The following is a 23,611-nucleotide window of genomic DNA, read 5'->3' on the forward strand; positions in this document are numbered from 1 at the left end:
GACCCTAGTCCTTTATACATTACACGATCACAATACAGGCAAATTTTTTTTCTTATTAATTAATTATTATGTATAAAACTACATGTTAACTTCGAGATTAAAGTTTTTAGTATTTCTTTAGTTCACTGGTGTAATTACCTAATCACAACGCCGGTATGTAAGTGTAATTAATTAATTAAAATCTTAATGCATAAGCAGTATATTAACAATTAATAGCAGTGCATTTTTTAGGACATATAATTTCCTTTCAAATCCATTTTGGAAACGCTAATATAACTAATACTTCTAAATTCAAAATTTAATCCAAGTATATAATTATTTTATATCGAAGGGTTCTAGAGTAATATACTACAGGATGTCTTATCCTGTACGTGTTTGTGTTAGGTAATTTAAACCGAATCTCAAGAAACCCCACAAATAGAAAGCAAAAAAAGAATACCACAAAATTGTTGCACATCTGCACAATTCCTTTGATGAAATGCCTCTTAGCAATATAATAGTAGGTATATTTTGTTATTATTGAAGAAGCGGTACTTGTGAGGCAAATATTCAAAAAATACTTGTAAAATCACAGAATATAAGTTATATGTATATGTTATAGCCTACGCAATTTTGTAAAACATGTATATGTACTATAATCAACTCTAAACTGTGCATATTAATTAATTGTTATAATTGATTCTCTACCCTTGCCGACTCCTATCCATTTCACTGAAACAAACAAAAAAAGATGTACTTACATACACTTTTTTTCGTCACATTTGGTGAACAAATAAAAGAAAACTTTTAGGATTCCTTTCCCACCAGTTAATAAAGCTACTGAGCGAGCATCCCTTCTGGGAGTGGAAGAATTTTTTCAGCTTCGTTTTTAAAAAACGTAGGAATTAATAGGTACTGATTGAGGATAAATATGTAAAACAGACAAAATTAATTTAGCTTACCAGGAACTTGCAAATATTCTTCGACTTTCTTCACGTATTTTTTTGCATTTTCGGGTAGATCTTCAATATTTCGAATGCCTTCTGTTGAAGCCTGCCACCCTGGCATCGTCAAGTATTTCACCTTATAATTAAAAGAAAAAAAAATTGACATGCCTCTTCTATAAATTACTTCTTGTACATGAGATATGGGTATTTTAATATTAAATAAATTAATTAGTTATAGAAAATTGAGGGCTTTACCTCGACTTCTGACAGATCAGAAACACTGGACGGAAAGTAGTCAATTTCTTGTCCCTTCAGTATGTACCCAACGCCCAATTTTATTTCGGGAAGAGTATCCAAAATGTCCAACTTTGTTATACAAATTGCGGAGTAGCCATTTACCATATTGGTGTACCGTAATAGGAACAAATCCAACCAACCACAACGTCGTTTGCGTTTCGTGGTCACACCGATTTCGTGGCCCCTTTCTTGAAGATTATCCCCAATGTCCTACGCAGAAAAAAAAAATAAATATTGTAACAAACTACTATAATCATCGTTTATTTACATTAGTTAATTCTGTTGGGAAAGGACCGTCTCCAACTCGAGTAGTATAAGCCTTTACCACACCGATTACCGTTGAAATTCTATGAGGGGGAATTCCCAGTCCAGTACAAACTCCTCCCACACTGCAATTCGAAGATGTTACGTATGGATAAGTACCTAAAACATATATTAAATTCAATCTTTCTAAATAGTTGTGCATTGTCTGAATAAGAATCAAATACAAAATTTAAATTTACCAAAATCTATGTCCAGCATAGCAGCATTCGCGCCTTCAACGAGTACAGTTTTTCCATCTTTTAAAGCTTTATCCAGAAAGGAAACGGTTTCATGCACAAGGGGTCTTATTTTTTCTGCATAATTTTTATAGCGTTTTAACTCAGCTTCTACGTCAACGGATAAAGTAGGAAACATCCGTTGATATGTCCCAACCAAGCCAGTGAATCTTTAAGTTTATTAAAAAAAAATTAAAATACAAAAATTACAATTACTTTTATATTCAGTTATTTTTTTGTGGAATAGTACAGTGTTATTCCCAAGTGTAATTGTGTAATCAAGTAAGTAGTTTAAATGTGATACTTTTATCACTTTCAGGAAAATTTCAAATTTACAGACATTCTATGTTTTACTGGTATGTTAAATAACATACATATCATGTTTATAAAACAACTAGTCGCTAATAACAGTAAATTTTATATACCAATTGTTAAAAACTCAATAATTTATTTAACGTCCTATTCAATTTTAGCCATTTATGTTGCTTATAATGTAAAGTAATGCAAAAAAGGCAAAAATTCTTAATTCGCTTGTTTTTAATCTAACACAGTAAATATAATATGATCTAAGGCAAATGTATTTTCATTTACTCCGTATTTTCTTTTGTTCTCATTGACTAAATATTTATTTTTATAGAGTACACGTAACCAAGTAAATTTAGCTTCATAAAACAAGTCCATCAAACATTTTAAATATAACTTTTAAACGCAATTCAATAATTTATTTAGTTACTTACAGAAAAGTTAGTGACAGATTTCTTAATAACAAAAAGTTAGGCAACTGAAGAATTCTGATAAAATTAGCAGAAAATAGAAATTCTTAAAACTTGGCTAACTGAGCTGGAAAAATATCAAATTTCAAAACCAAACCAAATGATCAGCTCATAATTGAGAACCTTTAAAAAACTTACATACTTTTCACTAAACTGCTGAAAATCTCCCAGCAAATCGCCAATTCGTATTCCATTTCTGGTAGCTTTGGAAGAATAAGTTGGCCCTATGCCCTTCTTGGTGGTACCTAATTTTTGACCTTTTTCACTCTTCTCAAGTTCTTGCAGACCATCAACTTGCTGATGAAAATCGAACACAAGATGTGCGCGGTCTGAGATAACAAGACGTTTCTCCCAATCCTTTAGGCCCTTTTTAACATTCTTTTCCAATTCGTCAAAAAGTCCAGGCAAGTGAATTACAACACCGTTACCTACCAAAAAAGTAAATTAACTATCTAGTATGTGACAAAATTTAATTTTTCTCATAACAATTACATCAAGGCTGCAATAAAGTCATCACTTAGTAGTACCCTTTTTTACAAATTATTTATGAATTTTATTTATATTTTATTAATAATACATTTGTGTAGTTTCTGAATAGTTTGGTATTAAATATTCAATTCAAATTTAAAAGTCATAGGGAAATATGATTACATGGAATATGATATGTACTAAAGTAAGCAAAAATTTTGAGAACTTCCGCAGGCGAGTAAATTTACAGTAGAAAAAAATTAATTCATTATAACTACACAGACTACAAAGTAAGCAATTTCCAAGTTAAGTAACCCATCAATATTAAATGTATTATGCAACATCTTTAAGACCTTTAGAATGATTTGAACTTGCGACATTAGAAAGCGTTCATGAAGAAAATCTAAACGTTTTAAGCCAGTAATAACGTAGCATAATAACCATTTTAAACAACTTTGCTAGTTTTATAGTACATGTACAGTCATTATGAGATAAATAAAACGCTAAAGCAAATTCACATATTAATTTGTTATCAATACACTGACCTACATGAGTGATTGAATAAAAATGTACAAATAATTTCACGAAATCCACAATAAAAATAAAACTTAGCGCATACAATTATAATGGCGTTGACTTCTGTACTTTGAACATGTACAATAATTAATAATTACGTATTTGTTAAGACTATTAAGAATGAACCTTCAATTAAATTTGGTATATACATAGTTTAATTCAATGACAACATCTGCAGTTCAACATTAAGTAATAGTTATTTTATCAATAAAAAAAACTTTGTTCAATTTATAAGTACATAGTAGGAATTTGCAGTAAATTAATACCGTTAAATATATTTAAAAAGATAAAATGTACAATAAATAAAATTATGCCATTTCATTTTTAAATTTATCTTTGCGTTATGTAAATAAATAATTTTTGTTTCTGTTTTCGTATAGGATATAATTCATATGAGAGAGTCTTATTAGTGAAATAATCTTTAATTACGTAGCCAATTCTGTATAATGGACACTTATAAAAAAAGGAACGCCCACGCACAGCTAAATTTTACTGCTAGCATCTTATGCTTGAACATAAACATACTTTGTAAGAACGTCTGACTTACATATGTTGTTTAAAATGAAAAAACAAAAACATTAGGTATCTATTTTTAAAACTAGCAAATATTTTTATGGAAATAAATACCTAGGATAATATCTAGGCAACCCAACGTACAAAGGGTTTTTATAAAAGTACAATCAACACTTAAATATATTGGGTGGGTTAATCTAAGTGCCATTTATTAGGGTTAACAAAAGTGTTAACGCATATTTGACTCCTTATACAGTGGCATTATTAAAATATAATTGGCCTATTTGTTTTGGAGAGACATGACAAAATTCAATTTTTAATATCTTCAATCATATTTAGGCAACCCAACGTACAAAGGGTTGTTTTAAGAATCTAATTAATACTTAAATATACCTGGTGGATCAATTTAAGCGTCACCCATTAGGTTGGGTGAGAATCCAGTTTTTGTAGTTTTACTAAGTAGCATTATCAAACTATATTGACCCTTTTTCGTTTTGGAGATAAAGGACATAGTTCAATTATTCAGATTTTTGATTCATACATCAAGAAGGTGAGAAAATTGAACTTTAAATAATATCTCAAAAGTAAAAATATTAATGTGGTTTGATAAGATTTCTCTTCAACGTAGTTTTCAGGCGACGACGCCTTATTTTGGTCTATCCTATATAATTTTTGTGATATTTAACAATCAACTAAATTATTCTTGTACATGTATTTAATTACCAATTAAATTTTGTACCTTTATCCAAGAGGTACAAGTAAAGATTCATAAATAGTTGTCTGTACTGACTGATGCCTGATACCAGCTTAATAGAACCAGTTCATATTTTTCGTTTATAGTATTGACTGAACATTAAATTAAAAGCAAAATAGGACATGAAAGGGCAATTATATGACATTGTTCAAAGTACAGATATACCTAATATCTTCAAGATTGCAAATTATAAAAAGTCCACACAATAAACAACAAAATTATTTTAGGATATAATGACATAATAATTCATATCTGATATATACTGGGTGGTGCTAGATAGCAGTTGCAAATAAATGTCATTAGGTTTAACAATATTTGAAGGGACCTTGGAATACAAAAGGCAAACTTGGCAAGCTTTTCTTACCAATGATCGAAGTACATTTAGGGTTTATTATTCCACTTGGTAAGAGATGANGAATTAGATATTTGACTTTTATTTGGTATATAATATTTGGCTTTGGAGTAGTAAAATTTATTTAAAAGGCAGTAAATTGGTGGACGGCACCTAAATTAAATAATATGATTTAAAGGACTAGATACTTAAAAAAAATCAAAATTGTAAAAATGTTTAAATACATAAATCTTAGTTTGTCTGTGTTACAAAATATATGTTATTTTTTATATCATGTGAATGAGAAAATTCAATTTATTGTATTTTTGTATCAATATTTTATTACACTTACCCATTGATATAAATGTGAAAAATATGCATGTGTACAAAAGCTATCTAAATGTGTGCCAAGTTCAATTCGTAAGCAAAATCACGAGTTTGAGATATAAACAGTTGTATGAGAATATTATGTAACAACCATAACATAAATAATAAGGTAAAAAAAGCATTTCATTAAAAAAAATTACCTGGCAACGACATACAATGTCAGCTTCTGTAGCCAACATATCTACAACTTTTCCTTTTCCTTCGTCACCCCATTGAGCCCCTAAAATCACTATCACTTTTGATTCGGGGGTGGAGCGTGATCTCTTCCTAGGGGAAGCTAAGGAGTCGCCGTTCATTCCGTTCAAGTGTTGTACGTTACTCATCATACCATTACTTGCCACTGACAACTAAACTGTAACACACTGCCTGACAAACTGTACTAGACTAAATACATAAACGTTCTACTAATCAAACTACTAATAATACTTAATACGCACAAAAACCAACTCTATAATTTAGATTTGGGAGGCAGCGCAGCACCTTAACCTCTCTTTCTAACCTGAAAATTTAACCTACAACTTCAGCTGTTAGTACTTAGCAACATTGCCAAATAACATAAAAAGTTAATAACTGCAATTTATATAAAATTACTGTAAATAACGTGAAAACAAAAATTATTCAAATTATATTGTTACAATTATTCATACTGTACTATATTAGTTACTGTTTATACGTTTTTACAGAAACTTTTCAGTAAAAATAACAAATATCATAGTTTAAAAATGAGAAAAAACACGTTTTTTTTAATAATTTGACTATATTAAAAAGAATATAATTTAATATAACGGCACTGTAGATAATTCTACTAAGCAGCCTTAAAATTTTTCATCTCAATCCTGATTAAAAGTGTAATGTAGTAATTAATCATTTTTTAAGTTAATATAATTACTGCAAACATTTCTTTTAATGGACAACGTTTTCTAAAACGTAAAATATTATATTCAATGCAGTTTGATTCTTTATTATGTGTAAATAGATAAATTGTTGTTGTTTATTAAAATAGCACTTAATTATTAAACTTGCACTTGGCAAGGATGCATGTAATTTCTGTGCTCTAAAATAGAGATTTAATAGTATACTATAAGGCGTTTTAGTTAAAAAGTTCTCTATATTACTTATTGGATATAAGGCTTTTTATATTACACACTTTGCAACGTTAAAGAGCCTATTAGAACTTCAGTTAAATTGTAAATGTATATTAATAGAAAAGAATGCTGACAGCAAATTCTTTTAATATATTGAACCAAGAAAAAAAGAACTTTCAGTAAATGATTTCATATTTAATGTACAACTAAACATCACACATTATTTTTGTACATTTTTTTCTTATAATATTTACAGATAATCAATAAATTGTTCCATCCAAACTAATTAGACCAGTAACGTAAGAACTACTATAATTAATATAAAGTACTATTAGTTCCCATCTTATTTTGTTTTCAATATTAATAAAATATCACTGATAAAATAGTTTCAGTACTTCCTCTCAATATTCTCTTTGCGTTATCACAATGGGAATTTTTAATGTTCTGAAAGGATAGTTGACCAGAATTTCATTCCTATTAACTAACTAATAAATATAATTCACGGTAATTCATTGGTGATGTTTTCTTTTTTTGGTTTCTTTGACATGATACTTCTAAATGCACTTCAAGCATGAAAAAAGTTCAATTAGAAATAAATAAATTGACTAGAATTAAGTGTTTTAACAATATAAATATACGTATAAAATAATTTTAGGGGCATATATACCTATTCTCTAGCAATATTTGACGAAACTGACTCCTCATCAAATAAATAATGAAATATAAGCTCCTAATAAGTAAATTAAAACATAAATAATAATGACTAAAGTATTTTTTTTTTACAATTTGGCTTCTGATATAAGATGAGTAAAACCATCTAACAACATAAAACGTTCCCTTATGATCTAATATTCATTAAAAATATCGGTAACTATTTTAATAAAAAGTTAAAACCATTTGTCATACCTGAATTAAGTAAAATGAAGACACATTACTAATGACCATTACTACTTTGAAGGCATTGTTTAAAAATATATTTGAAGTTATTGCAAACCAGTGTTGATTGTTACTTAAGTTACAAATAAATTTTTAAATAGTGCTATTAAAAATCTAAAAAGAATGTTAGGTCCCTTATATGATGTGAACAATATTTGGCGTGCTGAGGGGATAAAACCGACTCAAACGTGGGAAGAAGGGACGACGCACCAAAAGCGACGCTTCTTTCACTCAATCTCGTGACTCTTAATAATTACTAAATACAATTAATCATCTTTACTAGTAATCACCTGGTGTAAAACATCCTTTTCTGAGCATAAATTAACTAAAAATTGAAACAATTTCTAAAAGTAAATAGCTATAGATAACTCATATTTCAGTCTTTTCATGAATTAGATATTTGACTTTTATTTGGTATATAATATTTGGCTTTGGAGTAGTAAAATTTATTTAAAAGGCAGTAAATTGGTGGACGGCACCTAAATATAATTAATAGTGACATTGTTTACATTATATGGCCGCTAAAATTAAACGACTTTATTAGGAAAAGCCGCCCCTCTTATTATGTAGTCTGGGAATTCAACAAAATTATTATTTATTTTGAGAAGTACTTTTGAATATTATTTATTATTATAAATTAACTGTTTGGTATATGCATTAGGAAGTAGGAATTCAAAGCTTCAAATTCCCATGCTCTAATCTCAAGTAACAACCAATCATAAATAAGTTTCGCAATAATTAGTCTGAGTTAAAATCGATGTAGTTCGGCTTTAGTGTACATACTTCTTAAAACATTCTTAATTCAGGTTACTCAATTAATCAATCACATTACGTGCGTACGCAAGTATGATATAAATATTTACAATATAAATAAATGACCATTAAATTAATTTATTGTTCTACCGAATGGAAAAAGTTAATTGTACTTGGAGGTAACTATGGTTTCATCAAAAGCTCACTCACGCAAAATTAATTAGTTCGCAACCATTGGATGTTTGGTACGCATGTGTAATAGTAAAGTATCACTCCGAGTATAAACAGCTGGACAATGTAAGCATGAATACTGTCCAGGAAAGTGAACATAATAATGGTTTCTTGTATTACTAACGATTTTACCACACAGAACACAACGTCTTCTTTCGTCCATCGAACCAACACGTTCAAAAAGTTGAGAAACTTTGTAGCATTTCATATCTGAAACAAGTACAGTTTTATTAATAGTCATAATAACAGAAAAATGTGAAAAAATGACAAAATACCTGTCAGCTTTTTCTAAAATTAACTAATTTTCTATATTGTATTTATTTATTTAATAAGGCCTTATTTGCCTGAGTCTAAATTTTGAAGTTATTGGTTTTTTAAGAACCAAGTAATTTCTGAATGAAAATCATAAAAATGAAGATTTTAAACATGCAGTCTTACAGACATTTTTATACTGGATTCAAATCTTCCAAGAAAATAAAATTTTAATCAAATTTCCCAATATATTTTTGCTTTGGTAAGATATCATCCTTCACAAAATTTATAAACAACTTTAGAGAAGGACCCTAACTAAAATTATGAATACTTCCATAAATAAAACGCGGCGAAATATTATAACACACCATTTAATAATGATTATTGAAATACATAANTCTTCGTTTCGCCGATTCTGTATTTTCTTACTTCACTTACGAAAACTTCTTATCAATTTTAACATGACGATAGCAATAAACATGCAGACATATTAAACATGCAACAAGAACAAATATTCCTTATTTTGATTGTGTTTTTGAAAATGATGTACAAATACTTCTTTTCAATTTTGATAGAGAATTATTAAGAGTACACACGTACAACAGCAACCTTTACCTTGGGGCCAATTCAATTTTCTTTGAGGGTAACCTGTTGCTTTTACGATTTACTGAAGAGTTGAAACAGTTTAGCTCATTACTTAACACGAGCCGATTATTTATTGTTAGTAGCACTTGAAACAAAAAAAAATAAAAAACAAAAAGGATACAAAAACCACTCCTTCAACAGTATATTTCAAAAACAAAAAACACAATCCCAGAAAACTTTATTTTTTTATTATTTTACGACTTTTGACTTTTCTTCAGCGAATATTTAGAGTACTGATGCAGCTTCGTTTTCCTCTTTTTTGAAAAAGATATACGAATTTGCGCTTCCAATGACTGATGTGCACTAGTTCTTCGGTTGAACACAACTTGACTAATGTAATTATTTGACGACGAGTGGAAATATTTCTAGAATTTGAGCATGAGCAGTATCTACAAATGCAATTTGTACCTACCCCATGCGTGTGGATGCAATTTTCCATTCTAATTGCATTTATTTTGCCGACATGGAAACACCAATCGCAGGATGCGAATGTTTTCCATTTTCCATCATGCATTCATACACATATAACTTTACTAATTGTAAAACGTATGCATGGATTTGAACAATTCTATTCACTGTTTTTTTAACAAAAGAAACGTAAAAAATAAACAGGACAGTTACAGCGAAATAAAGCAAAAAAACAATATTAATAGACAATTGTAACATATATATATATATAAAATACAAACTTTCCGCAGTTTTTGTGTTTTATTTCAATTTAATGTTGAACGAAATTGCATAATACACTCTGTATATACAGGGATGTAGTTAGGACAGGTAAAAAAGTCAGGACGCAGTGAAAGCTGAAAAATTCCACGTCTATGTACATTTACATATTTCGAAATGTTTTCGTTAATTTCGTTTATAGTAGCTATCTAATGTTAATTTTTGATTCTTGAAAAATCTTTTATAGCTTTGATGTTGAAAAGAAGACATTCATGCTGGTACACGAACATTATTAGCAATTATTTATTAAGTAATTATAATAAGTTTTGGTGGAGGCGCCGGGACAATTTAAAATAAAACCTATAACTGAGCTACATTTCTGACTTCATTGAAGTAGATTGATGAATTATCATCTTATAATTATATTTTTAGGGATGCTAGTTTATATTTTTCTTTTTAAAGACAATTAAACTATAATTTGCAATATGATATATAGACAACCCAACATGGAAGATAATGCCGGAGAGTACCAATTTGTCATCGCACCCGAAAACCGTTGGCATCATGAGATTCTACGTACTTTTTTACGTAATTATCACTTCTCAAACTTTACTAAATACTTTCCATCTTCAAATAATTTCACGAGCGCTTTTTTATGAGGTATACATAATAAACAGATACACAATTACTTAAAAATTGCACCAAAACAATAAAGTCAAATGTACATTAATAAGATCATTACTCAATCAATTAATTAATAAATGCTATAAGAAAAAACGATTATTGCAAAAATTATAGCGAGAGCATCGGACGGTTGTAGAGACGAAGTGCATTTAGAAAATAATTAAATTTCGACGCATTTTGAAGACAAAACCCATTGTTTCTTTCTTCTTTCCTTTCTATTTTTTTCGTCTAAAAAGAAAAGGAAGAAGAGACCAATCGTTCTCTGACTTTGTAGCATCACAGACGTTAAAATTGTTTATAACTGTACACGTTCTCGTTTAGTTCGGATTTAACTAGACTTAACATTGCGTTGATAATAATTATGTATTACATACGCACAGCTTATGTAATATGTATTATATTTCGTATTGCACAGAAAAATCCTTAGAAATTCTTCATTATTTTACTTGAGGTTTTAACATAACATGAGCTCCTCGACCACACCCATAATTATATTACTCGTTATAAGTCAGATAGTGTTATAAAGTTTTGCACAATAACAAGAAGGCGTATTTACAAAACAATAACATAATTTGAAGAAAAACAAAATAAAAAAACGATCGTTTTGATTGATAAGGGCAAACAATGCATCGACAAAAAACTAAGTAATTATATGAGATTCATAAATAGAAATTTATTTTTCCCAATATTTTTTACTTCATGTAACACTTTTTTTTTTAGTAAACCCGTTTTAATTAGGTAACAAACTAATAAACAATTAGAAACTGTTTGCCCCATCCGTAATAACAACCGTTCTTAATTTGAGGGGGGGGGGCAAAAATTGCCGTCGTATAAAAAAGAAAATAATAATAATAATAAAAAGAATAGTATTTATGTATGTATAAAATTATGAGTACAGCGCCCTGCAATAAAAGTAATAAAAATAAAGCCAAGATCAGTCGACGGATGTATCGTTGAATACAGCAGGGGGTGGATCAAACTTGCGCGTGTCAGGATTAAAACGCGGGTGCTTAAATTTGCAGTGGGTGCGGAGATTGTCGCTCCTGGTGTACGTCGCTCGACACAGAGGGCACTCAAACCTGCCTGGGAAGTGCACGTGATAGTGATTGCGTATGTGCGTCACTATTTTACCGCACAATTTGCAGCGGTGCAGGTTGCAGCCACCTGGCAGTTTTTCAAATGTTAGCCGCATGTGCCAGGCTTTTGAACCTGCAAACCAAAAATTAACTTTAACGTAATGCAATATACATACGTTACAAGTTACTAATAAGGTAAGTAATAAGTAAGTGACAGCAGAATAGTGACAGTGCACCCCAGAGCAAGGTTATGACATTTAGTACCACAGCAAAATAGGAGAGAAAATAAAAATAAGTAAAGGTCAAGTAAAAAATGCAAGTTAAATAAAAGAATTGTTGTTACTCATATAAGAATAATATGTACACTATATACGCATATCTATACACTTTATATTGCCAAATACCAAAAAAAAAATAACATTCAAATTCCTAGCTATTCCTTTCTTCCAATTAAAGGGTGTTAAATTTTTAGAGTTATAGGAGGGTATTGGTACTATAGGAGGATGAACAAAATACTGAAAAAGTAGGAGAGGTTGTTAGTAAAGAAAAGGAGGACTAGAATGGTGGATCACCATCTGAAACATAGAGGGCTAGATAGATAGAAGCAAAAGTAGCAAGGGGTAGAAGAAAACCTAGATTAGATTACTGTCTGCAAATGGTTAGAATTAAATGTTCAAGTTTTGGGGAAATACCAAGATTGACTCAAACTAGGAAGGAGTAGGGGGATGTGTCCAACCAATGTTTGGACTGACAACCCTATGTTGATGAAATATCATGAGCCTTATTNTCGTATTGCACAGAAAAATCCTTAGAAATTCTTCATTATTTTACTTGAGGTTTTAACATAACATGAGCTCCTCGACCACACCCATAATTATATTACTCGTTATAAGTCAGATAGTGTTATAAAGTTTTGCACAATAACAAGAAGGCGTATTTACAAAACAATAACATAATTTGAAGAAAAACAAAATAAAAAAACGATCGTTTTGATTGATAAGGGCAAACAATGCATCGACAAAAAACTAAGTAATTATATGAGATTCATAAATAGAAATTTATTTTTCCCAATATTTTTTACTTCATGTAACACTTTTTTTTTTAGTAAACCCGTTTTAATTAGGTAACAAACTAATAAACAATTAGAAACTGTTTGCCCCATCCGTAATAACAACCGTTCTTAATTTGAGGGGGGGGGGCAAAAATTGCCGACGTACAAAAAAGAAAATAATAATAATAATAAAAAGAATAGTATTTATGTATGTATAAAATTATGAGTACAGCGCCCTGCAATAAAAGTAATAAAAATAAAGCCAAGATCAGTCGACGGATGTATCGTTGAATACAGCAGGGGGTGGATCAAACTTGCGCGTGTCAGGATTAAAACGCGGGTGCTTAAATTTGCAGTGGGTGCGGAGATTGTCGCTCCTGGTGTACGTCGCTCGACACAGAGGGCACTCAAACCTGCCTGGGAAGTGCACGTGATAGTGATTGCGTATGTGCGTCACTATTTTACCGCACAATTTGCAGCGGTGCAGGTTGCAGCCACCTGGCAGTTTTTCAAATGTTAGCCGCATGTGCCAGGCTTTTGAACCTGCAAACCAAAAATTAACTTTAACGTAATGCAATATACATACGTTACAAGTTACTAATAAGGTAAGTAATAAGTAAGTGACAGCAGAATAGTGACAGTGCACCCCAGAGCAAGGTTATGACATTTAGTACCACAGCAAAATAGGAGAGAAAATAAAAATAAGTAAAGGTCAAGTAAAAAATGCAAGTTAAATAAAAGAATTGTTGTTACTCATATAAGAATAATATGTACACTATATACGCATATCTATACACTTTATATTGCCAAATACCAAAAAAAAAATAACATTCAAATTCCTAGCTATTCCTTTCTTCCAATTAAAGGGTGTTAAATTTTTAGAGTTATAGGAGGGTATTGGTACTATAGGAGGATGAACAAAATACTGAAAAAGTAGGAGAGGTTGTTAGTAAAGAAAAGGAGGACTAGAATGGTGGATCACCATCTGAAACATAGAGGGCTAGATAGATAGAAGCAAAAGTAGCAAGGGGTAGAAGAAAACCTAGATTAGATTACTGTCTGCAAATGGTTAGAATTAAATGTTCAAGTTTTGGGGAAATACCAAGATTGACTCAAACTAGGAAGGAGTAGGGGGATGTGTCCAACCAATGTTTGGACTGACAACCCTATGTTGATGAAATATCATGAGCCTTATTTAATTATCTATCACCACACCTCTTTATACATATGTATATATCACTTCTTATATCACATTTATATCAAGCAACAGTTATTTCATAATTACGGCTAACTAACTGACAACGCCAATACTTAAATATAAATTTTCTTTACTGTCTTTCAAGTAATTTTTTAATTTAATTAATTAAAGCGTTTAGCTACACAATTGTTTTTAATTTTCTAAAAATATTGGTACTAAATGTCAAAAGTATATATGATTAAGCAATAAGATCACAAGGGGAAGCAAGTTACATGCATGGAAATTTGTTATTCTTATTTCTGTTTCAATAGACCTACACCAAAAAGTTTATTTTTAATATATCTACAGTTTTTAAACAATTATGTTGTTAGTTGATTAATTAAATTTCACTATATACCGATTCGGTATGCACTGAATTACTTAGTAAAAAATTAATTGAAGATTATTTTCCAGGCGTTTCAATTTTGCCATAACATTTGCTTTTAGTCACTATTGAAGATGCTGATCAAAAACAATGACAAAACCCAAAAGTTTAGACTAGAAACTTGGACAGTATATGTGAAGCGTTCAAAATAGATCAATCAGAGAGTTCAAGAAAAATCTTGAATCAGCAATATCATTAGTTTATTGGACATTGCACATTTGTATGTACAAAATTATAAACATTTATCAGTCTCTCACACACAAGATAAATTAAAAATACATAGTATCTCTTTCAAATCGAATATCACAACAAACGGGGTCATTTGGGAAGAAACTGGTATGTTTTAATCGGATATGGGCCTTCATATTGTCTTTTCTAGTAAATGTCTGTTGACAAACTGGGCACATATTCGACTGGGGTCGATGTTTGGCTGCGTGATGCCATCGATTTGTTACGTTTTTGCTACACATTTTACAACGATATAGTAAAGTTGATTCCGAAACTTTTTCAAAAATATCACAGTAATCTAGAGGGGCTGCCCGAGGTTCCTGTAAGTAGTAATAGGGCAGCTTCGACGAAAATTCAGTGTCTGGCTGATGGTAATAAGGTTGTGCTGCTTGTCTCTGTTCCTGCCAAGGAGCAGCTGGAACAGAGAAAGAAGCCAACCATCACCATTAACCAAAATTCGGAAGTCCCTTATTTAGAAATGCATGCACCAAAGCGTCATACGTTTAAATAACAGAAGTAACCCAACAGATATTTTTAATGCGTCCAAAAAAGTTTTTAATCTACACAACTATTTAAAAGGTAATAATGTCCAGAAAATAATTTTTCTCTGGATTTAAGAGCAATAGTAGTCCCCTACAGTTTATTAAGAAATATCAAAATAAATGTGTAAATCAAACATTACAGTCGTCGTTGTCGTTCATTTATAAGAAAAATGGACAAATCAATAGTATAATAAATTCAATACAAAAATTTTTATTGTACATATAGTTGAAACATACAGAAACATAATTATGTATTCATNAAAAATAAAACGATGTGAACAACACCTTAAAGTAGAGATACATAAATAAATTATCAGTGTAATCGTACTGCAACTGCACTATAAATTCTAAATAAAGTCACTTTAACTGAAGCACTCACTAAGCAATTTTTAGGTAATTATTAAACAAATTTTTACGTAAATTTGTCAGACCACTACAATATTAAAAATAAAATAGAAGTTTAAGTTTGTTATTCACTTCCCTGGCAATTTATCAACTTAAACTTTTATAATTACGTATTTTGGAACCAATTTTACTGGTTTATTACACCCACTCCTCACATCACTTCACAAAATAAAAAGATACCGCCACGCTTTAAACAACACTAAATTATTGAGATATTTTACTAATTAAACCATATTAAGATTTAACACCCTTTTTTGTTCATATAAAAAGTAATCAATCTTTTGTAATAAGCTCATTACCGTTTCTTCAATTATAATTGGTTTTAATAAAGAATATACAATAGAAAAGTTAGAACAAGTGAAGTAAAAGCGAGTTTAGAGACCTGCCAAAAATACCAGCTTAGAAGAAAAGTTTTACTTTCCCTCAGTATATTTCGAAGCGTTTTGTACATTACAATTATTATTATTAACAATTAATTAATTGATTAATGGAAGTATTGTCAAAAATACCATGCCAAAAAATAGTTAAATAAAACTTACCATCGATCGTATCTGTTAATTCTTGCGATGGTACTGTACTCTGAGATTCACCTTCGCTCAATTCTGATAAACTGGTGCCTCCTGCGTTTGTGTCGTCCGCATGCACACTCAAGCTACCGCCCTATAAATATTCAAATTATATTAAAACATAGAAAAGGTAAAAACTACAAATTAAAATAAAATGGATAATGAACATTAAAATTAATAGCGTAGTTATGCAACCAGTTGAAGCAGAGCGATGTGCGGGTAGCAGGAAACTGATGCAAAATTTATATGTACTTCCCCTCACCCTAGCAGTTTCACAAATCAAGTTTCTATTACGAGAACCTGATCAAAAATCTAAAGAAAAAACAATAACGACGTATCAAAATAATATTAATTGCAGATCGTACATATAAAGTAAAGAAACGGTTTTTAAAGCTTGAAACGTTTTATAAAGTACATTTTATGAAAGACTTTAATTGCTTAGTCTGCATATTCATTGTGTTCTCTTACACAAAAGTTATATGTAATTAATTTTTTCAAATCATAATAGCTTCTTATCAATCTATGATACTTAGGAAACGTACAAAAAGTTCTAAAAATACGAAAAACTGTTTAATTAACTAACAAACGCTGTTCGTTGCACGAAACTAATTTTGTATTGCATGTTGAACAAGTGCAAATCAATCAGTGACATCAATTAGTTGCCTATTGTTCTAATAAATACTGAATACTACCATATTATTATCTTGTGTCTCGTTGATATTCAATAATCTTATCGACCGTGATATACATCAGATTATGAACATTTATTCATAATTCAAACAGAACACAGAAATAATCTATCAATTGCCCTAATTAATGATTAATAAATAATATTATTAAAACAAATCTCAAAAATCAATTTACAAATAATCAGTTATATATAAATCTTACTGTAAAAATATTGTAACTGAACATAAGATAATAAAACTCAAAATTCCACTTAAAAACTTTAAAGAAATCTGAAATGCGTTTTGACACCCAAGGTGTCGTCCCCAGTTAAATACTAAATCCGTCTCGAAGGACCAAACTACTTATGCACGATTTAATATCAAAAAGCGTTTTTATGTTTTAATGTATATAATGTAGATCAGCAAAATGGAATTTAAAAACTTACTGTTTGTAATGCTTCTGACATTGAATGATACGAGTCAATGTGCGAGTTACCATCTTGTGGGGGTTCTTGTTTGATATGTGGAGGAGTCGTCTGTCTATCATCAATATTCAGGTCCCTTTCAACAGGTGAAATTGGATTTAACTTTGGTAGGGTTGGACTTCCTTTATAGTTGTTTTGAAATGATGCCTACATTAAACAAAAACAGATATATTGTTATAATTTGAAGTTAAACTTTAAAATTATATCAAGGAGAAATGTGTACTAAAGAAGGTACTGGAGCTAGCAAAAATTGTGATAATTATTCCAAATTTAAAAAATTAAAAATAATGAAAAAACTAAAATGCCTAGCCTGTTAAATTTTCATTAACTTTAGGTTTATAGTAAAAGAAAAATTAATTCTACCAGTATTAAACATGTAAATTTTGTTATTGTAAGAAGAGTTGAATATTCATTTTTGAATAATTTCAAATATAATACTAGACATTCTATAATATTTGACAAAATAACTTTAAATGGTAAAGTAAATAAAAGTTATTTAATAATTACTAAAAATTAGTTTACATACACATAGCCAATTTTCTTCGAAAACTTGTAATTACCATAAAATTATTTAAAAGGATCATGTTCATAGTTAATAATAAATGTATATTACCTGAGAATCAGTAAATCGTTCAACATTTGAATTAGATATTGTATCACAGTTGCTTAAGGATTTTCGTTTCCTCTTTTCATTTGGTGGAGATTCCCTACCAGCAAGCTTTTCCCTTTTTGGCACTTCAGTGGCAATATCATCACCCTTATTGTTAAGAGAATTATTATCAGTCAAACCCCTTATTTGTAAGGCTTCGGCTGTCTTTAGGAACATTGGCAGTAAGTTTTGGGAAACATTGACTTCACCTTTATACATAAAATCGAGGAGTGCCCTCATTTCGTTGTAATTGACATCCTTTAAAAACACTATAGGGTGGGGATGTGCATTTTGAAGGAATATTTTTTCAAAATATGGACTACATGCAGATAAAATTGTCTGATGAGCTTTGAAAGTTTCTCCATCACATGCTAAAGTCACATCACATAATGCTTCCCTTTTTAATAAACTTATAAGCACATCAGTTAAATTTGTTGGATGATTGTTCCATCGAAGACAAAACTGTTGATCCATTATTGTAAGTAGTTTAAAACCTAGATAAAAAATTATTGTTATTTTCCACTATTAATAAATCTATGTTTATATTAAATTTATCACAAAATAATACAAATAACTGGAAGCAATATGAAAACAGTTTACCTATAGCACAGATGTTAGTAAAATAGTCATTTGACCTGCAACTGTATTAAATTAGAAACAACAGTTATCCATTAAAGTTAGCAATAACATTCAAAACATGAATTGCGTTGGCCGTAATAAAACTACTAAAAACGATATTTATAACTTAAAAAACCTGTTCAAAAATTAAACATACAATTATCTTCTGCTCTACATAAAAATTATTTGGGAAATAGGTAAATAGGGGGTTAAAGTAACCAAGGTGCTGCAAAACGTAACCCCACTATGTGCAAACCTATTTTCTCTTATTAATTTCTATATAAATAAAAAAGAATTACCTTTAAAAACACTTGTTTAAAACTATTGATAACATAAGTATAAATCTAAATAGACAAATTCGTCATCATTTACCGCCATTGCAAATTTTAGGACATTTATTTCTTTTCTAATGGCGATTAATTTGATTAATGTTAGTACACTTAATTAAAATTCCTTGTACCGACGTATTAATTCTACACATTACAATTACCTTTATGGTGATAATTTTATACGCCAATATACCTAATTTACTTACCGTTCGCCAAGTTTTTGCCATCACAACGCCACCCAATTTTTAACTTCTTTAGACTGCCATGCCTGTCAAATTTTAGTTCTTTTATAAACAATTTAGAATTATTCACAATATATCTTTTTCAGGCGCATCACTTGCTACTTTATAAAATGAGCTTAAAAAATAATAAAATTGCAAACTGACTGCTTATTGTTCAATGATTTATAATTTTATAAATTTTTTAAATAGAGAGATTTATATCACGCATCTACACACATACAGAGTTTGTTATACATATGTTCCAAACACATGCATATTTTATTTGTATGTGTATATAATTACATTAGCAGTAGTAATAAGTACAGCTACTGCTAGCTGTTATTTTCCTAGTTTTAGTACCCAACCAAAAGCCAAAAGATCCACCAATTTACCTTATGGCGTTAATGCTGCTAATCTGTTACCTATTTTATTCCTAGCAATCTGCCAACTGTTGTCTAACATTTTTCACAAGTTTATTTAAAGTTGTACCATTTCTTGTTTTATTAACCCAATTTTGAATTCTTTTCTTTTATGTACTTTTATAATTAGTCTAATTAATTTATACGAAAGTTTCGGAGAATAGATTTTATTATTTTACTTTACAAAAAATTGTTAAAGTTGGGTACAATTTAAAAAACGAATAAAAGTAATCTCTTTTGCATAAAAGCATTTCTTGTGCTGTTCCCTGTAACTATACCGTGTTATTTTAATAATTTTAGATAATTAATTTAAATTTCAAAACTAATTTATAATTTAATTGTGTACCAATACCGTTGAACTATCCATAGAAATTTTGAAACGATGAAGTATAATAGAAACCGAAAACATTGTAGATATCTTACAGCTATGAGTAAAATTATAAAACAATACATGTTTAGGGGCTTTAGGAGCAATTAGGCAACTAAACCCTTACAAATTTTATTGTATATTAAATTTCTGTATAAAATACCGCATTTACATTATTGTATGTACAATGTACATAATATATACGTGTTGCACTTTTGTTAGACTTCACTCATCACTGTTCTTCTAATATATCTTCACGTGATGAATTCTTAAACACTTTGATATTCCAGTGTAAAAAACAAATATAAAAACAAAGCAAAAACAAGAAAAGCACATTTTACACAATATACATCGGTTATTTTACATTACAGGAACAAATCGATATCAAAAAGATTGTGCCACCTTCAGACAAGATTATTTCTTTTCATTCAGAAAAAAAATTCACTAGTAATTATTTTAAATTATACCTTCAACTTGTTATTGATCTAATGAAGTCGCTTGTCTACATGCATTAAATACAATTAACTTTGTAAATTCCTCATTTTCCACGTAATAATAAAGCTGTTACATACATAGCACTTAGGTAACAAGTGCATAGTTTATTATCTAAAGTTCGCAAATCGTTGGCATCATGAGATTCTACGTACTTTTTAACGTAATTATCACTTCTCAAACTTTACTAAATACGTTCCATCTTCAAATAATTTCACGAGCGCTTTTTTATGTATAATTGTTTTGTATATTTCTTGAAGATAATGCCGGAGAGTACCAATTTGTCATCGCACCCGAAAACTGTTGACATCATGAGATTCTACGTACTTTTTTACCTAATTATTACATCTCAAACTTTACCAAATACTTTCCATCTTCAAGCAATATCACGAGCGCTTTTTTATGTATAATTGTCGGAAACTACTTTTGATACCGCACTGGAAAATTGTTGACACCGTGAGATTTTACGTACTGACTTTATACTGTAATTATTACTTATCAAACCATGAGTTAATTAATATCAAAAGACATCATTTAGTATTCAACAGTTCATTGACATCTTCAAAATCGTTTGTCTGGAAAAGTATTTAACGTGTTAATCAGAGAGAAGCCATATTGATTCATATTTCATGTAACAAGAATAATTCGTGTTTAATCCCACATAAACCTATTAAAACGTAATCCTGCAATTCCTACACCGGACGTGATATTGTCACTATTATGATAAGTTGTATATTTTGTGATCAACAATATTTTTTATTTTAATTATTAAAGATAATTCTTTCATTTTACTTTATATTTGGGTATTCTTTGTTCATAAAAAGAAATCATCTTAGGTGCTGTACAGGGGTGGCTGTTGTGTCAATTTTTCAGAGTAGTTTTTGTGCTTTACTAGACGTTTATGAATGTGCTCGTTTGCGATACATCGAGAAATTGAAAAAACTGTATAATGACTAATCATTAATCATCAAGCAGTTCGTGATTACTTTTTGTGGTTTAAAAATGTATCAGACAATAATGATAAAGTATTAAGTGAATTCGTTTTTCTGATCAAATTCAGAAAACTTTAGTAAAATGTGCCTCCTTGTTATTATAATGTACTTAATAAAAATACCTTTTTAAAAAGGTGACAATAATATCTAATTTATTTAACAGCTAGAAGAAAATAAAATAAACTATTTCGTAAGGTTCGCAGTGCAAGTTGTTCTTGAATTAAATTTTTCGTAAATGATGATAAACTCACAATTAGTTCTTTCTTCGTTTCGCCGATTCTGTATTTTCTTACTTCACTTACGAAAACTTCTTATCAATTTTAACATGACGATAGCAATAAACATGCAGACATATTAAACATGCAACAAGAACAAATATTCCTTATTTTGATTGTGTTTTTGAAAATGATGTACAAATACTTCTTTTCAATTTTGATAGAGAATTATTAAGAGTACACACGTACAACAGCAACCTTTACCTTGGGGCCAATTCAATTTTCTTTGAGGGTAACCTGTTGCTTTTACGATTTACTGAAGAGTTGAAACAGTTTAGCTCATTACTTAACACGAGCCGATTATTTATTGTTAGTAGCACTTGAAACAAAAAAAAATAAAAAACAAAAAGGATACAAAAACCACTCCTTCAACAGTATATTTCAAAAACAAAAAACACAATCCCAGAAAACTTTATTTTTTTATTATTTTACGACTTTTGACTTTTCTTCAGCGAATATTTAGAGTACTGATGCAGCTTCGTTTTCCTCTTTTTTGAAAAAGATATACGAATTTGCGCTTCCAATGACTGATGTGCACTAGTTCTTCGGTTGAACACAACTTGACTAATGTAATTATTTGACGACGAGTGGAAATATTTCTAGAATTTGAGCATGAGCAGTATCTACAAATGCAATTTGTACCTACCCCATGCGTGTGGATGCAATTTTCCATTCTAATTGCATTTATTTTGCCGACATGGAAACACCAATCGCAGGATGCGAATGTTTTCCATTTTCCATCATGCATTCATACACATATAACTTTACTAATTGTAAAACGTATGCATGGATTTGAACAATTCTATTCACTGTTTTTTTAACAAAAGAAACGTAAAAAATAAACAGGACAGTTACAGCGAAATAAAGCAAAAAAACAATATTAATAGACAATTGTAACATATATATATATATAAAATACAAACTTTCCGCAGTTTTTGTGTTTTATTTCAATTTAATGTTGAACGAAATTGCATAATACACTCTGTATATACAGGGATGTAGTTAGGACAGGTAAAAAAGTCAGGACGCAGTGAAAGCTGAAAAATTCCACGTCTATGTACATTTACATATTTCGAAATGTTTTCGTTAATTTCGTTTATAGTAGCTATCTAATGTTAATTTTTGATTCTTGAAAAATCTTTTATAGCTTTGATGCTGAAAAGAAGACATTCATGCTGGTACACGAACATTATTAGCAATTATTTATTAAGTAATTATAATAAGTTTTGGTGGAGGCGCCGGGACAATTTAAAATAAAACCTATAACTGAGCTACATTTCTGACTTCATTGAAGTAGATTGATGAATTATCATCTTATAATTATATTTTTAGGGATGCTAGTTTATATTTTTCTTTTTAAAGACAATTAAACTATAATTTGCAATATGATATATAGACAACCCAACATGGAAGATAATGCCGGAGAGTACCAATTTGTCATCGCACCCGAAAACCGTTGGCATCATGAGATTCTACGTACTTTTTTACGTAATTATCACTTCTCAAACTTTACTAAATACGTTCCATCTTCAAATAATTTCACGAGCGCTTTTTTATGTATAATTGTTTTGTATATTTCATGAAGATAATGCCGGAGAGTACCAATTTGTCATCGCTCCCGAAAACCGTTGGCATCATGAGATTCTACGTACTTTTTTACGTAATTATCACTTCTCAAACTTTACTAAATACTTTCCATCTTCAAATAATTTCACGAGCGCTTTTTTATGTATAATTGTTTTGTATATTTCTTGAAGATAATGCCGGAGAGTACCAATTTGTCATCGCAC

The 23,611-nt window shown here is 29.8% G+C and overlaps 2 protein-coding genes across 5 annotated transcripts; both read right to left on the bottom strand.

Annotated features, from left to right (window-relative positions):
* Positions 1-6: 6 nt before the first annotated feature.
* On the bottom strand, positions 7-6,066 carry LOC108738655 (adenylosuccinate synthetase). Its single transcript, XM_025981238.1, has 8 exons — positions 5,705-6,066; positions 5,211-5,301; positions 2,678-2,963; positions 1,727-1,932; positions 1,492-1,646; positions 1,182-1,433; positions 942-1,062; positions 7-711 (listed from the first exon to the last, which is right to left on the bottom strand). Exons 1-8 carry the CDS (start codon positions 5,888-5,890, stop codon positions 659-661), a joined length of 1,350 nt encoding a protein of 449 aa, XP_025837023.1. The 5' UTR covers positions 5,891-6,066; the 3' UTR covers positions 7-658.
* Positions 6,067-8,513: 2,447 nt separating this feature from the next.
* LOC108738654 (sex determination protein fruitless) lies at positions 8,514-19,512 on the bottom strand. Of its 4 annotated transcripts, none has more exons than XM_018472177.2 (5): positions 19,262-19,509; positions 18,073-18,602; positions 17,421-17,606; positions 16,280-16,400; positions 8,514-8,779 (listed from the first exon to the last, which is right to left on the bottom strand). In XM_018472177.2, the coding sequence occupies exons 2-5, from the start codon at positions 18,580-18,582 to the stop codon at positions 8,559-8,561; spliced, it is 1,038 nt and encodes a 345-aa protein (XP_018327679.1). In that variant the 5' UTR covers positions 18,583-18,602; positions 19,262-19,509; the 3' UTR covers positions 8,514-8,558. The 4 variants fall into 4 exon arrangements, with proteins under 4 accessions (XP_018327679.1, XP_018327678.1, XP_018327676.1 ...); XM_018472176.2 differs by lacking the exon at positions 8,514-8,779 and adding an exon at positions 12,697-13,486; XM_018472174.2 differs by lacking the exon at positions 8,514-8,779 and adding an exon at positions 13,493-15,208 and having other exon boundaries at positions 19,262-19,512.
* Between the last annotated feature and the right edge of the window lie 4,099 nt (positions 19,513-23,611).

This window comes from Agrilus planipennis, unplaced genomic scaffold (genome assembly GCF_000699045.2).
Source record: "Agrilus planipennis isolate EAB-ADULT unplaced genomic scaffold, Apla_2.0 scaffold135, whole genome shotgun sequence".
Lineage (NCBI taxonomy): Eukaryota > Metazoa > Arthropoda > Insecta > Coleoptera > Buprestidae > Agrilus > Agrilus planipennis.